This window comes from Callithrix jacchus, chromosome 10 (genome assembly GCF_049354715.1).
Source record: "Callithrix jacchus isolate 240 chromosome 10, calJac240_pri, whole genome shotgun sequence".
Taxonomy (NCBI): domain Eukaryota; kingdom Metazoa; phylum Chordata; class Mammalia; order Primates; family Cebidae; genus Callithrix; species Callithrix jacchus.
This window is the reverse complement of record NC_133511.1, coordinates 63998159-64013655: the sequence shown is the minus strand read 5'-3', so window position 1 is coordinate 64013655 and position 15497 is coordinate 63998159. Positions and strand designations below refer to the sequence as shown.

General features: G+C 40.5%; 1 protein-coding gene across 5 annotated transcripts in view; it reads left to right on the top strand.

The window, feature by feature from the left end:
• The window catches only part of ACER3 (alkaline ceramidase 3), a 204996-nt gene that overhangs the window by 119676 nt on the left and 69823 nt on the right, over positions 1-15497 (top strand). For 3 of the 5 annotated variants that reach the window (XR_013523230.1, XR_013523229.1, XM_017977773.4), the window contains exons 3-4: positions 3762-3935; positions 7436-7488. The exons of 1 other annotated variant lie outside the window; for it this stretch is intronic. Coding sequence is in view for 2 of the 4 variants with exons in the window: in XM_017977773.4 (XP_017833262.1) it covers positions 3762-3935; positions 7436-7488 (227 nt within the window). In the remaining 2 variants the exon portion in view is untranslated. The remainder of the gene's footprint in view (positions 1-3761; positions 3936-7435; positions 7489-15497) is intronic. One more of the 5 variants, XM_002754801.7, reaches the window with a different exon arrangement.

The window sequence follows — 15497 nt, the reverse complement described above, 5'->3', positions numbered from 1 at the left end:
GGAGTGCCGTGGGTGTAATCTCAACTCACTGAAACCCCTGCCTCCCAGGTTAAGCAATTTTCCTGCCTCAGCCTCCTGAGTAGCCATGATTACAGGCGCCTGTCACTACACCCAGCTAATTTTTGTATTTTTAGTAGAGACGAGGTTTCATCATGTTGGCCAGGCTGGTCTCAAACTCCTGACTTCAAGTGATACGACCGCCTCGGCCTCCCAAAGTGCTGGGATTACAGGCATGGGCCACTGTGCCCAGCCATAAAGTTGCATAAGATTTCAATAAGCAGAGATAGGCTGGGGACAGGTGGCATTGAACAATGGAAAGAATAAGTATTCCAGGCAGAAGTGACAGAGTGAGCACAAGATGAGCAAAGGCAAAGCAGACTAGAGTTAATGGTGTGAGATCAGAGACCAAAGGCAGTCAGCTGGGACTGAACTACAAGTTGCAGTGGAAGAAATCCGCGAAGCCCGATTATGAAGCTCCATGTATGCCTTGCAAGGAGTTTATTCATTATTTAAACTAGCAGTTACAAGTAGGATGCACACACTACAGGGAGAGAGAAAAATATGTTGGGATGCAGGAAGAAAATTCCTTAACTTCTCTTTGTGGTTGGCTGCGGTGACTTATGCCTGTAATCCCAGTACTTTGGGAGGCTGAGGCGGGTGGATCACCTGATGTCAGGAGTTTGAGACCGGCCTTGCCAACATGGCAAAACCCTGTCTCTACTAAAAATACAAAAATAAGCCAGGTATGATGGTGGGTGCTTGTAATCCCAACTACTCGGGAGCCTGAGGCAGGATTATTGCTTGAACCTGGGAGGCACAGGTTGCAGTGAGCCAAGATTGTTGCACCATTGCGCTTCAGCCTGGGCAACAGAGTGGGACTCTGTTTCAAAAAACAAAACAAGACAAAAAACTTCTATTTTTATATAGTTACTTCTTTACCTCTTTTTTTTTTTTTTCTGTGAGACACAGTTTTACTCTTGTTGCCCAGTCTGGAGTGCAATAGCACCATCTCGGCTCACTACACTCTCTGCTTCCTGGGTTCTAGTGATTCTCCTGCTTCAGCCTCCCAAGCAGCTGGACTGATAGGCATGTGCCACCACACTAAGCTAATTTTTGTATTTTTGGTAAAGAAGGAGTTTCGCCATGTTGGCCAGGTTGATCTGAAACTCCTAACCTCAGGTGATCCGCCCACCTCAGCCTCCCAAAGTGCTTGGATTACAGGCAAGAGCCACCATGCCAGGCCTTATTTACCTCATTTTAAAAAAATATATTTTATGTGTTTTAAAGTGTGGATAATATCTTAGCACCAGAATGTGTATACAGTTTATAAATAAATATACATACTGGGGTTCCTTTAAAATATTTTTGCTATCAAAATTGGAAAACTAGTCTTTAGACATTTTCCTGCCTTGTAACCAGAGTGGTATTTTTAAAACGCAAAACTGATTATATCAGTTCCTATGTGTATGTGTAGTTTTTTTTCTTCTTTTTTTGAGATGGAGTCTCACTCCATTGCCCAAGCTGGAATGCAGTGGTGCGATCCTGGCTCGTTGCAACCTCCGCTTCTCAGTTTCAAGTGATTCTCCTGCCTCAGCCTCCCTAGTAGCTGGGACTACAGGTGCCCACCAACCATGCCTAGCTAATTTTTTTGTATTTTTAGTAGAGACGGGGTTTCACCATGTTAGCAAGGATGTCTTGATTTCCTGACCTCGTGATCCGCCCACCTTGGCCTCCCAAAGTGCTGGGATTACAGGCATGAACCACCACACCCAGCATATATGTGTAGTTTTTTTTTTTTTTTTTTACCAACTGTTCTTTCTCCTCAGGATAAAGTCCAAATCTGAATCAGATTTTAATGTGGCTTTAAAAGTTCTTCTTAATCTAGTTTCTATACACCATGTATGCCAGCTTCATCATTGGATCCCTACATCAAGTTGTTCATGGTTTAAGCTAAGTTCTTTTAGTTCTTCAAATGCGCTGTTTTTATTCCAGATGACTCTTCTACATAGAACTATCCTCCCTTTTTTTTTTTTTTTTTTTTTTAAGATGGAGTCTTGCTCTGCTGCCCAGGCTGGAGTGCAGTGGTGCCATCTCGGCTCACTGCAACCCTCTTAAATTGCTTTAACCCAGCTTAAAGCAATTCTCCGGCCTCAGCCTCTGAGTAGCTAGGACTACAGGCATGCACTATAACACCTGGCTAATTTTTGGATTTTTGGTAGAGATGGGTATTCACTGTGTTGGCCAGGCTGGTTTCGAACTCCTGACCTCAGGTAATCCACCCACCTCTACCTCCCAAAGTGCTGGGATTACGGGTGTGAGCCACTGTGCCTGGCCTCATTAAAAAAAAAAAAACTATTTCATCTGGTTAATTTTAATTTATTATTCAGATTTTAGCTTAAGTGTTGCTTCCTCAGACAGCCCTCTTTTGATCTGTTGACTCCCTGGACAAGGTAATAACATTACTCTTTGCATAGATTCTCATAGCTCTATAACTTTCCTTTTTCGTGTTTTTTTTGTTGTTTTCTTTGGTTTTTTTTTTTTTTTTTGGTTTTTGGTTTTTTTGTTTTGACAAGATCTCACTCTGTCACCCAGGCTGGTGTGCAGTGGCACAGTCATGGCTCACTGCAGCCTCGACCTTCCAGGCTCAAGTGATTCTCCCACCTCAGCCTCCTAAGTAACTGTGACTACAGGACTATGCCACCATGCCCAGTTAACCTTCTGGTATGTTTTGTAGAGACAAAGTTTCTCCATGTTGCCCAGGCTGGTTTCGAACTCCTGAGCTCAAGGGATCTTCCCACCGTGGCCTCCTAAAGTCCTGGGATTACAGGTATGAACCACCATACCTGGCCGCTTTTTGCATTTTTATTGGTTTCAAGTTCTGGGACAGGAACCATGTTTCTCTTGTACACTCACTTATCCCAGTGGAAATGCTTGGAGCATTAAGTTCACAGTAGATATTTGTTAAAAACAAATGGGTCCTCATTAAGTAAATACGAATCCAAATGATAATGAAATACCATTTCAAATCCACTAGAATGGCTGTAATCTCAAAGATAGCCAGTGATAAATATTGGCAAGATATGGAGAAATTAGGGAATATAAGATGGTACCAATACTCTGAAGAACACTTCCTCAAAATACTAAACCATGTGACCCAGAAATTTCACTCTGAAGTATATATGAATGAATGAAATAAAAACATATGTCCACATAAAAACTTGAATATGAGTCTTCACAGCAGCACTATTCATAATAGCCAAAATGTAGAAACAAACTAAATGTCTTTTTTTTTTTTTCCTTTTTTGAGACAGAGTCTCGCTCTGTCGCCAGGCTGCAGTGCAGCAGCGTGATCTCAGCTCACTGCAACCTCTGCCTCCCAGGTTCAAGCAATTCTCCTGCCTCAGCCTCCTGAGTAGCTGGGACTACAGGTGTGCGCCACCATGCCCGGCTAATTTTTGTATTTTTAGCAGAGACGGGGGTTTCACCATGTTGGCCAGGATGGTCTTGATCTCTTGACCTCATGATCCACCCACCTTGGCCTCCCAAAGTGGTGGGATTACAGCCGTGAGGCACTATGCCCAGCTCTAAATGTCTTTCTTAGCTTGGGCTGCCATAACAAAATACCATAGACTAGGTGGCTTAAGCAACAGACATTTATTTCTCACAACTCTGGAGGCTGGGAAGTCCAAGAACAAGGTGGAATTTAATTTGTTTCCTGGTGGGGAACCAAAACCAAAAAACTTCTCCTTCCTGCCTTGCAGATGGTCACTTTCTTACTGTGTCTCACATGGCCTTCCCTCTGCTTGTGCTGTGGAAAGAGAAGCAAGCTTCAGTCTCTTCCTCTTGTAAGGGCACTAATCCCATCCTGGGGACCCCACCCCCACATGACCTCATCACCTCCAAAGGTCTCACCTCCAGATATCATCACATTAGGGGTAAGAGCTTCAACATACGAATTGGGGAGTTGGGGAGACCGGCATACAAACATTCAGTACATAGAAAGGTCTACCTGATGAATGGATAAATAAAATATGGTATGTTCATATAATGGAATATTATTATGCATCCATAAAAAGGATGAATCACTGATGCATGTTATGACATAAATGAACTTTGAAAATATGCTTAAGGGAAAGAAGCTAGACATAAGACTATATGATGTATGATGCCATGCATATGAAATGTCCCCAACAGGCAAATCTATAGAGACAAAGTAGATTAATGATTGCCCAGGACTGGAGGGGTTGAGAGAAAATGGAAAGTGAGTGCTACTGGGTATAGGCTTTCTTTTGGGGGCGAAGAAAACATTCTAAAATTGGGTTGAGGTGATGATGTCTGCACAACTCTGAATATACTGAAAACAGTTGAATTGTATACTTCAAATGAATTTTATGTGAATTATATCTCAGTAAACCTTATAAACTTTAGCAAAACTTGGTGATTTGCTTTAAAGGGGCAAAACATAAAATATTGCATTGAGAATGCTGTTCTTTACATGTTTTCGGACTCTAAATGTCTAGAAATGTCAGTTGTGGGAGAGTACTTTTTAAAAGAAAGGAAAATAACAAAGAAAAGGGAAGAGTAAACCTAGTAGCCACCAGAAAGATAATCCATTAGAATACTTTTTTATATGTTACCCATATTCTTGATAGGAAATAAATTGTAGAGATGTCTAAAAAGTCAGGCATTTAATGGTTCTGTGAGCGAAAGCAGGGAAAATAATCAGACTTTTAATGCTATATAATTTACCAGTAGCAAGAGAATATTTTGAAAAGATTTTGATGAAAACAGTCCTTGAATGAGGCCATTCTACCTTTCAAGATGAATAACCAACCCATTTCACTTTTTTTTACTTTAGAGTATGTTGTTACGGTGTGACTTTAAATAACTTAAACTTATTTTTTTCCTTTACATTGAATAATGAATCCACCTTTGTTCTTTCCAATGACTTTTTTTGGGAAAAAAGACACAAACCACCCCACTTCCTTATTTCTCTAATGAGATGAGTGCAATAACTATCTTATTTTTCTCTTCATTTTGAGTAGTAAAAATTATGTAATAACAATTTATATAGTGATTTTTTTAAAGGCAAGAATAACATATAGTTTGAAATTTTTTCTCAGGTGGCTTCATACAAATTATCTAATGATACCCCTACTTACCATGTTTGTTGGGCTAAATCCTATGTATCCTTAAGTTTAATCTGTACCATCATGCTTGCCTTCTTGGATTTCCTTCACAAGCTTTCCTCCTCTGGGCTTCCATGGTACTGAACATATATCTCCATGTACTGGCACTGTCTGTTTATCTGCCTGTCTCTTTTATTAGACTGTATGTTTCGTTAAGGCCAATGACTGGATCTTATCTTTGTACTTCAGCATCTATAATTGAATTTGGCAAACAGGATGTGCTCAGTAAATTCTGAACTAAACAGAATCAGGAAAAAAGCTTTATTAGATGTTATACGGAGTGATACTTCATCAGTTAAATTTTTTAAGCTGAAGCATAGAATTTTTTTTAAATTTGGGGTATTGAACATTTGATATATTGAAGCATAGAATTATTGAATACATATATACATGAAGTTTTGTTTTTAATTCTTATTGTTTTGTTTTTGAGACAGAGTTTCACTCTCTCACCCAGGCAGGAGTGCAGTGGCAGAATCTCAGCTCACTGCAACCTCCATCTCCCAGGTTCAAGTGATACTCTGACCTTAGCCTCCCGAGTATCTGGGACTACAGTTGTGCACCACCATGCTTGGCTAATTTTTGTATTTTTAGCAGAGATGTGGTTTCACCATGTTCACTAGGCTGATCTCAAACTCCTGACCTCAAGTGATCTGCGTGCCTCAGCCTCCAAAGTGCTGGGATTACAGGTGTGAGCCACTTCACATGGCCTGAAGTTTTATTTTTGTTAAAACATATCACTGTATATAATCTTTGACAATTATTTAACATAGGAAATGACCTTTGAATGAGAGACCCTAATTTTAGTTCTATTTACTCTTTTTTGCCTTAAAAACAAATATAAAGACCTAAAATGAAAATAGTTTATTTAAAATGGAGGCACTTGGGAAGAACTTAGGACATGAACACCACATCTTTTTATTTTTTTATTTATTGTTTTTTTTATGTATTAATAGAGATAAGGTCTCGCTGTGTTGCCTAGGCTGGTCACGAATTCCTGCATTCAAGCAATCCTTCAGCCTTAGCCTCCCAAAGTGCTGGATTACAGGCCTGAGCCTATGTGCCCTTAATCTTTTTAGATTTTTACTGTTTTTCCCAGTCTATAATAGATATCCAATCACACCTAATTCAACAATAATTTTTTTTTGAGACAGAGTTTTGCTCTTGTCATACAGACTGGAGTACAATGGTATAGTCTCAGCTCACTGCAACCTCCTTCTTCTGGGTTCAAATGATTCTCCTGCCTCAACCTCCTGAGTAGCTGGGATTACAAGGCACCTGCCACCATGCCTGGATAATTTTTGTATTTTTAGTAAAGACAGGGTTTCACAATGTTGGCCAGGCTGGTCTTGAACTCCTGATCTCAGGTGATCCACCTTAGCTTCCCAAAGTGCTGGGATTACAGGCATGAGCCACCACACCCAGCTAGCAAATCATTTTTATTGAGTCTGTTTTAAGCATTTTAAATAGTTCTTGGAGAAACAACTCTTTCTGCAGTCATAGTTCTGATAAGCAAATACATGGTATCAACAGGTTCAGGAACAAACTGACTGGCTCTTGGTAAGCATATACCTTAGCCATTTGGATCGGCAGTGCAAAGGAGTAGCTAACCAGCTATGAGCATTAAAATTTATCCTGAGAAGGTTGGGCATGGTGGCTCACACCTGTAATTCCAGTACTTCGGGAAGCCAAGGCAGGTGAATCACCTGAGTTCAGGCGTTCGAGACCAGCCTGACCAACATTGAGAAACCCTGTCTCTACTAAAAATACAAAGTTAGTCAGGCATGGTGGTACATGCCTGTAATCCCAGCTACTCAGGAGGCTGAGGCAGGAGAATCACTTGAACCCAGAAGGCAGAGGTTGTGGTGAGCTAAGATTGTGCCATTGTACTCCAGACTGGGCAACAAGAACTAACTCTGTATTAAAAAAAAAAAAAAAAAAAAAAAAAAAAAAAAAACCTTATTCTGAGCATCAGATAATATATTTTACAGAAATAATGGAATATTTTTAGTCTAGTAAGTCACTTAGTAGAGGGAATTTAAGAGAACTTATATTGTACTTCTTTGCTACACCAAAATTTCATCAATTATAGCAGTTACTCAGGAGTCAGCTATATCTTGCCACTAGACTTTATAACCTTCGTTATCCTTAACTCAGTGTTGTAATGTCTTATTATCTTCTCAAGTAGCTTTGGCCACCCACAAAGAATTCATGCTAATGGTTTTTTTATTTGTTTGTTTTAATTTCAGTGGTAGGAATGGGATCCTGGTGCTTCCACATGACTCTGAAATATGAAATGCAGGTTAGTAATGACAAAATTGACAAATACTTATTTCTCTTAATTCAGAGATAATTCAGATTTAAGAAAAGCACAAACTATGGCTAAAAGATGGGATTTATAATCTCTGGAGTTTTTTACTTCAAGTCTGAGGATCCATATTGACTAAGTGAAGTAAAGAAATAAACAGGTGAGTTCATAAAGAAAACAAGTAGAAATAGTATAGGGCTTTCTGACTGTGTCTGTGCAGGCATATACAACTGAGAGCAGCATTAGAGAGTAGAGTCATGTGGAGACATCTTAAACAGACATAATCAATTCACCAGAACAATATATTCTTATTGTGAGATACCTGCTTTCTTTCATGTCTCTATGGCATCCATTTGAATGGTCTGGGTCCCTGTAGGCAGCAAGACTTTAGAGCAAGCTTGTCGAACCTTCGGGCTGAATGTGACCCAGGATGGCTTTGAATGTGTCCCAATACAAAATTCGTAAACTTTCTTAAAATATTATGAGGGTTGTTATTTTTTAAGCTCATCAGCTATCGTTAGTGTTCATTTTGTGTGTGGCTCAGGGAAGCCAAAATATTGGACTCCCCTGCAGAGCTAGCCAAAGATTTTTAGTTTCCATCCTTATTCTATGGAGGGCATATATGTCAAGTCCTCAGTTTTTGATCTCTTGATTCCTCATTACTAATCCAGAGACTTCTAGAACAGTAATAGAAATAAAATATGAGCTACATTTGTAATTTAAATTTTTCTAGTAGCTACACTGAAAAAAGTACACAGAAATTGGTGAAATTAATTTAATAATATATTTTATTTAACCCAGTATATCTAAAATATTACTTCAGTATATATCATCAATATAAAAATTTATGAATAAAGTATTTCATATTTTTAAATCTAGTTATATTTTATACCTGCAATATATTTTAGTTCAATTAGGCTTATTTCAAGTGCTAAGTAGCCATGCTGGAGTGTAAAAACCTGCATGTGGCTTATAGATAGACACATGAGGTGGGACCATACATCCCAGAACACTGGCACTTGAGCCAGGCAAAGAGAGTGTCAACATAGGGGAATAGTAGTCCAGTGTAGGATGTCAGAGCCTAATTAGGAGTGAGGAGGGTACTTGCACATCAAGGTAGCCCAGGACAGTGTATTACAGATCAGGGTCAAAAAGGTATTCATGCAAAGGGGACAGCTCAATTAGGAATAAGGAGGGTGTCCCCATAAGTGGGGGAGGTCATTTGACATGCAGTTGGAATCTGAGTGGGACAGGGAGAATGCCACATAGTGAGGACAGCTTTGTGCCATGTTTTGGTACCTTGGGAAGGTGAGGGTGACTTCTTCATGGCAGAGTGGCCCAGTGCAGGATCTGAGAGCATAAGCAGAGTCAAGAGGCCATCTAAGTGGAAGTGCAGCAGCCCAGTACCAAGTGTTGGAGCCTGAATTGAGTGAGAAGGGCATTGCTTAGGAGAAGGAGAAGTAGCAATGGAATCCTTGTTACATACAGGGTAATTAATCAAATAAATAAATATATTAAGGAGAATGGGAGCCAGTTTTCTTACTGTTAGAGAACAGAGTCGCAAATATGGAAAAGATGAAAAGTAGAATAAACTCTGTGGCGACAAATTGAAATTCGACTTAACAGGGCAAACTCATATGTTCAATACATGCATATATAATAGTCATAAATATAGATGTGAAAATATATGTGATATGCCTATGTATATATTATATATATGTGTGTACATACTGAAATATTTTAATACACATGTATGTACATATATTCTTAAGCTCTGTCCATGAGAGGATCTGGGAACAGGGAACTCCAAAGCCAAAGAACACACCTAACATTCAGACCTTGTTTTCTAAAAATCATTCTCCTTTAAAAGAAACTAGGGCTGATTCCAAGGGCTGGGACAGAAAAAAGAGGACAATATCGGCCTAGGTCATCTTTTTATGACCGAAAAAAATGGAATGGCTCAAAAAATGATGGGAATATGTCAAAAGGACACTGAAGCAAACTTGAATGGGCTCCTGCTGGCCAAATCTGGGACAATTTGAGCATCAAAATAAATGGTAATGGGTTATAATAGTTATAATATAACCCAATGAGTAGTATGGGAAATCTGAATCCATACTAAGATAATAACTGATGTATTATTATCCATCAAGGTGGTTTTTAATAAATAAATAAATGATGTATAAATGAAATAATACATGAGTATGAATAAATGAATAAAGAAAAAGTTTGATGTTGAACAGTATATTTACATAGTTTCAAAGCACCTCTCCACAAAATACTTAAAAAGGGGAGAAAGAGTACCTTTACAGTGGTGAAGCCTGGTGGAAAACATCTTAAGCAAGCTAATCATCACTAATGGGACAAATCAAAATTATATGTGTTAATGGAAAAACCAAGCCCTGTCAAATATTTTTATTTTATTTTTTTTTTATTTTTTTTTGAGACGGAGTTTCGCTCTTGTCACTTAGGCTGGCATGCAGTGGTACGATCTCGGCTTACTGCAACCTTTGCCTCCTGGGTACACACTCAAGAAAAAGAAGTGCAAGTGTACTTGAGAGAATGTCATGCAGTGGGGTTTGGGGCTGCTACCTTTATGGGTTTCTCTAACCAAGGAATGGAATATTCATGGAAATTCCTGGAAAAACGTAGAGATTTATCAGAACTGTGGTGCCACCCATTTTTACATCAAATACAGGTGTTCCTGGAACTTGCATGGTGACACCAGTTTCTGCCAGTTTCTCTCCAGTGAAGAACCCCCAACTGGGTATCCTGAGGGTGCATGTGTCTCCCTTGAGGCTTCCTGAGGCAGGGGCATGGCACCTCCTCCATGTGCCAGGGGGTGAGGGGCTGAATAGGGTAGGGGGTTGGGGGGAATCCATGTCGTTGCTGCTCCTTGCTGCCATCCAGAGTCCTTTGCTAACTGCTGATCCCCTTCCCAAGATGGTGACGATCTGAGGGTCCGACACCTGTAGAGGTGTGTGTGGGACCCCCAAGTTTCCCTGCAGTGATGGTTCCTATCTCCATCTCTGGACTTCTGGGTTTACAGTGCATCCCAAATCTTTCTTTGTTGTGATAGTGACACCACGGGGCTCTCAGGATGATTTAGGCACTGTTCTTGGAGTCCTGTAAGTGAGGCCAGGCCCATGGAGCAGAGTACCTGCCCAGGTGACAACCATGAGTGGGGCCTCTCAAGCTGGAAAACTCAGGAAACCGATTCCTCTGAAATCAGCCCCTTGATTTCAGCCTGGTGAGACCCATTCTGGTCATATGACCTCCACAGTTGTCATCAGCTTGTGCCATTTTGAGTCACTGCATGACTTGTTACAGCGGCTGTGGGACACTAAGACACCCCCTGAGCCCCAAGTCTGTGGTGTCACTGCTTCATCCTGGCCCTGCTTCTGCTGGAACTGATGCAGCAGCCTGTTGAGTCTGACTGGATCCTTGGTGGCTGTTGGAACTTTTATCTGAGAAACCCAGGGATGCTCACTCTGTGGTGGTCATGATCTTGGTCCTCAAAGGGACAGACATGCCCATACCTCATACCTGTCCACACCCTCAGCTTCTCCATCCAGCTCCAGTGAAGCATGAGCGCCCAGCTCAGGGTCAGGTGCCAGTCTCTTCCTGCCCTTGGCAGGCCCCCAATACATGCCAAGTTCTACCACATGGGACACAGGCAAGCAGGGCCCTGCAGCCTGCCAGGCTTATAGCATGGATGTCCTGTCTTTTCACTTTCTTAGTAGTGTCTTTTGATGCAAAAAAATAGTTTTCATTTCTGCCGAAGTACATTTTATCTGGTTTTTTTCTTTGGTTGCTTATATTGTTGGTATCATAGCTAAAAAACTATTATCTATTCCAAGGTCATAAAGATTTATATCTGTGTTTTTGTCTAAGATTATAGCTCTTACATTTAGGTATTGGTCCATTTTGAGTTAATTATTTATGGTGGTGAGAGGGTAGGGGTCTAGCTTCATTCCGTAGCACTTGGATATCTAATTGTCCCAAAACCATTTGTTGAAAAGACTGTTCTTTCCTTATTGAGTTGTCTTAGCACTGCTACTGAAAATCAACTGATCATGAATGTGTGAGTTTGTCAGCTCTCAATTATATTCTATTGACTTATGTATCTATTCTTAAGCTATTACCACATAGCCTTGATTACTATAGGTTTGTAGTAAGTTTTGAAATTGGACAGTGTGAATATTCCAAGGTTGTTGTTCTTTATTGAGATTGTTTTAGCTACTCTGGATCCCTTGCATTTTCATATAAATTTTAGGATCAGCTTGTCAATTTCTACAAAAAGGTAGCTGGAACTTTGAAGGAATTGTGTTGAATCATCCATAGATCACTTTGGGGAGTATTGACATCTTAATATTATGTCTTCCAGTCCATGAATACAGGATGTCTTCTCATTGATTTAAGTATTTAATTTGTTAAGTAACGTTTTATAATTTTAGTGTGCAAGTCTTGACTTATTTTGTTAAATTTATTCATAAGAATAAATTTTATTCTTTTTGATGCTGTAGTCAAGGGAATTGTTTTCTTAATTTCATTTTCAGATTTCTCCTGTCTAATGTATAGAAATAGCAATGTTTTTTTGCATCTTGATCTTTTATTTTTTGTATTCAACCCTGCTGAACTTGCTTTTTGTTTTTAACCTCTAATAGGTTTGTGTGTCCATTCCTTAGGGTTTTCTGTGTAAAAGACCATACCATCTGCAAATAGAGATAGTTTGATGTTTTCCTTAATAATCGAACGGCTTTTATTTCTTTTTCTTGCCTGATTGCATTGGCTAGACCCTCCAGTAACTGTTGAACAGAATTGGAAAGAGCAGATACCCTTCTCTTGTTCTTTTAGGGGGAAAGCTTTTCAATTTTTCACCATTAATTATAAGATTGGTTGTGAATTATAAGATTTATTGTAGATGCTCTTGATTAGGTTGAAGAAGTTCCTTTACATTCCTAGTATTTGAGTATTTTAATTATTAAAAGGTGTTAGAATTTTCAAAAGTTTCTTTCTGCATCTCTTGAAATGATCATGTTTTCTTTCATTTATTCCATTAATATGGTTTATTGTGCTGATTGATTTGCATGTTGAACCAGCCTTGCATTTCTGAGATAAATCCCATTTGGTCAAGGCATATAATATAAGTGAATATCTCTGGTTGAAGGAAACATGCACTAAAGTACTTGAGATTAAAGGGACCACTTGTCAGCAACTTGCTCAAGTGGTTCGGGGGAAAAAGTTCTTTGTACTATACTTCAAATTTTTCTGTAAGTTGAAATTATTTCAATATTTTTAAAATAAAAAAGTATATATATTCTTTTACCCAGTACTTATACTCCTAAGACTGCATCCTAAGGAAGTAACAAGAGACAGGGAAAAGATGTTTTACAAAAGTATTTATCACAGTATTTCACATGATAAAGATTTTTAAAGTATCTAAATGTTTAGCAATTGGGAGATTATTAAATATACTATAATATATCTTTTAGTTGTAATATACTGTAGTCACTTCAAAATAGTATTTTGAGAAGGGAGCAAGATGGCCGTGTAGGAACAGCTCAGGATTGCAGCTCCCAGTGAAAGCGCAGAGGGTGAGTGGATGCCGCATTTCCAGACGGATCGTTATTGCACACAGACCAGGAGATTCCCAGGTAGAGCCCCATGGGTCGCCAGCGTGGCTGTTTTGGCCAGCGCAGCTGTTTTGCCGGCACCCTGGTGCAGCGGCTCTCCGTACAAAATACACTGGTCTGGTTGCCCTTTTAAGCTAGCAATTGAAGCTCTGGGAAGGCAGATTAGCCCATTCATATGATTAAACGGGACTGAAACAGGGAGCCAGGCCAGGAGATTCCTGGGCAAAAAAAGCACCATGAATCTCAGTGCCATTGTTTGAGCCTGCATAGTGGGTGGCTGCGTGGGAAATCACACAGATCCTGGTGCCCTTTCAGCAGGCGACTGGAACATTTGGGAGAGTTGTTTTTGTCAACTTAGAAAAAAAGGGGCTCTGAGGCAGGGAGCCAGGCGATCAGGCTCAGCGGGTCCCACCCCCACAAAAACAAACAAACAATAAAACAGCAATTGGAAACACTCGGGGTTGAGAGGTTCACAGCAAGCACAGCTGAACCCGGGATGGTCCAGCCTGGTGGGGGAGGGGCATCCACCATTACCGAGGCACTCCACCCCTATGGAGGTATTCCACCGTTGCTGAGGCAGCCTGCCATTGCTGAGGCAGCCTGCCATTGCTGAGGCAACCTGCCATAAGAGAGAGGGTCCGCCATTAAGGAGGTGGGCCACCACAGCTGAGGCAGTTCTAACCACACCCATATAAACAGGACTGCAGGGAAGTTCACATGGCAGCAGGGCAGAGTTCACAGCAGCTCAGCAAAGCCTCTGCAGGCAGTGACTAGGCTGCCTCCTTGCTGTGCAGGGCAGCCCTGAAAAAAAGAGGCAGCAGCACAAGGGAAACTCATAAATAAAGCCCTGGCTTCCCAGGACAGAGCACCTGGGAAAAAAAGGCGGGGGGGGGGTTGATGAGTTCTGCTGCAGCAGACTGAAACGTACCTGCCTAGCAGCTCTGAATGAACAACGGAGCTCACAGCTCAGATATTGAGCTGCTATAAAGGACAGACTGTATCCTCAAGCAGCTCCCTGACCCCCATATATCCAAAGAGTCACCTCACAAAGGACTGTTCAGACTGATATTTGACAGGCATCATTCAGGGACAAAGATAGCAGAAGAAGAAACTGGTAGCAACCCTTACTGTTCCACAGCTGCTGCAGGTGATCCCCAGGCAAGCAGGGCCTGGAGTAGACCTCAGCAGTCCTACAGCAGAGGGGCGAGACTGTTAGAAGGAAAACTAAGAAACAGAAATAACTTGATCATCAACAATTTGGACATCCACGCAGAGACCCAATCTGAAAATCAGCAACTACAAAGACAACAGGTGGATAAATCCATAAAGATGGGAAGAAACCAGCACAAAAAGGAGGAAAACATCTGAAACAAGAACACCTCTCCTCCTACAAGGGATCACAACTCCTCATCAGCAAGGGAACAAAGCTGGATGGAGAATAAGTGTGATGAAATGACAGAATCAGACTTCAAAAGGTGGGTAATGAGAAACTTCTGTGAGCTACAAGAACATGTTGTAACTCAATGCAAAGAAACTTAGAACCTTGAAAAAAGATTTGACAAAATAATAACAAGAATGGATAACCTAGAGAGGAATATGAGTGAATTGATGGAGCTGAAAAACACAACACAAGAACTTCTTAAAGCATGAACAAGTTTCAACAGCCAAATTGACCAAGCAGAAAAAAGGATATCAGAAGTCGAAGATCAACTCAATGAAATAAAACGAGAAACCAAGATTAGAGAAAAAAGCGCAAAAAGGAATGAACAAAGTTTCCAAAAAATATGGGACTATGTGAAATGACCTAATCTACGTTTGATAGGTGTCCCTGAATGTGATGAAGAGAATGAATCCAAGCTGGAAAACACTCTTCAGGATATTATCCAGGAAAACGTTCCCAACCTAGCAAGGCAGGCCAATATTCAAGTCCAGGAAATACAGAGAACACCACAAAGATATTCCTCAAGAAGAGCAACTCCAAGGCACATAATTGTCAGAATCACCGGGGTTGAAATGAAGGCGAAAATGCTAAGGGCAGCCAGAGAGAACGGTTGGGATACCCACAAAGGGAAGCCCATCATACTCACAGCAGATCTCTTGGCAAAAACCCTACAAGCCAGAAGAGAGTGGGGGCCAATATTCAACATCCTTAAAGAAAAGAACTTTCAACCCAGAATTACATATCCAGCCAAACTAAGCTTCATAAGAGAAAGAAAAATAAAATCCTTTGCGAACAAGCAAGTACTCAGAGATTTTGTCACCACCAGGCCTGCTTTACAAGAGCTCTGACAGAGGCACTACACATAGAAAGGAACAACCAGTACCAGCCATTCCAAAAACATACCAAATGCTAAACAGCATCAACAA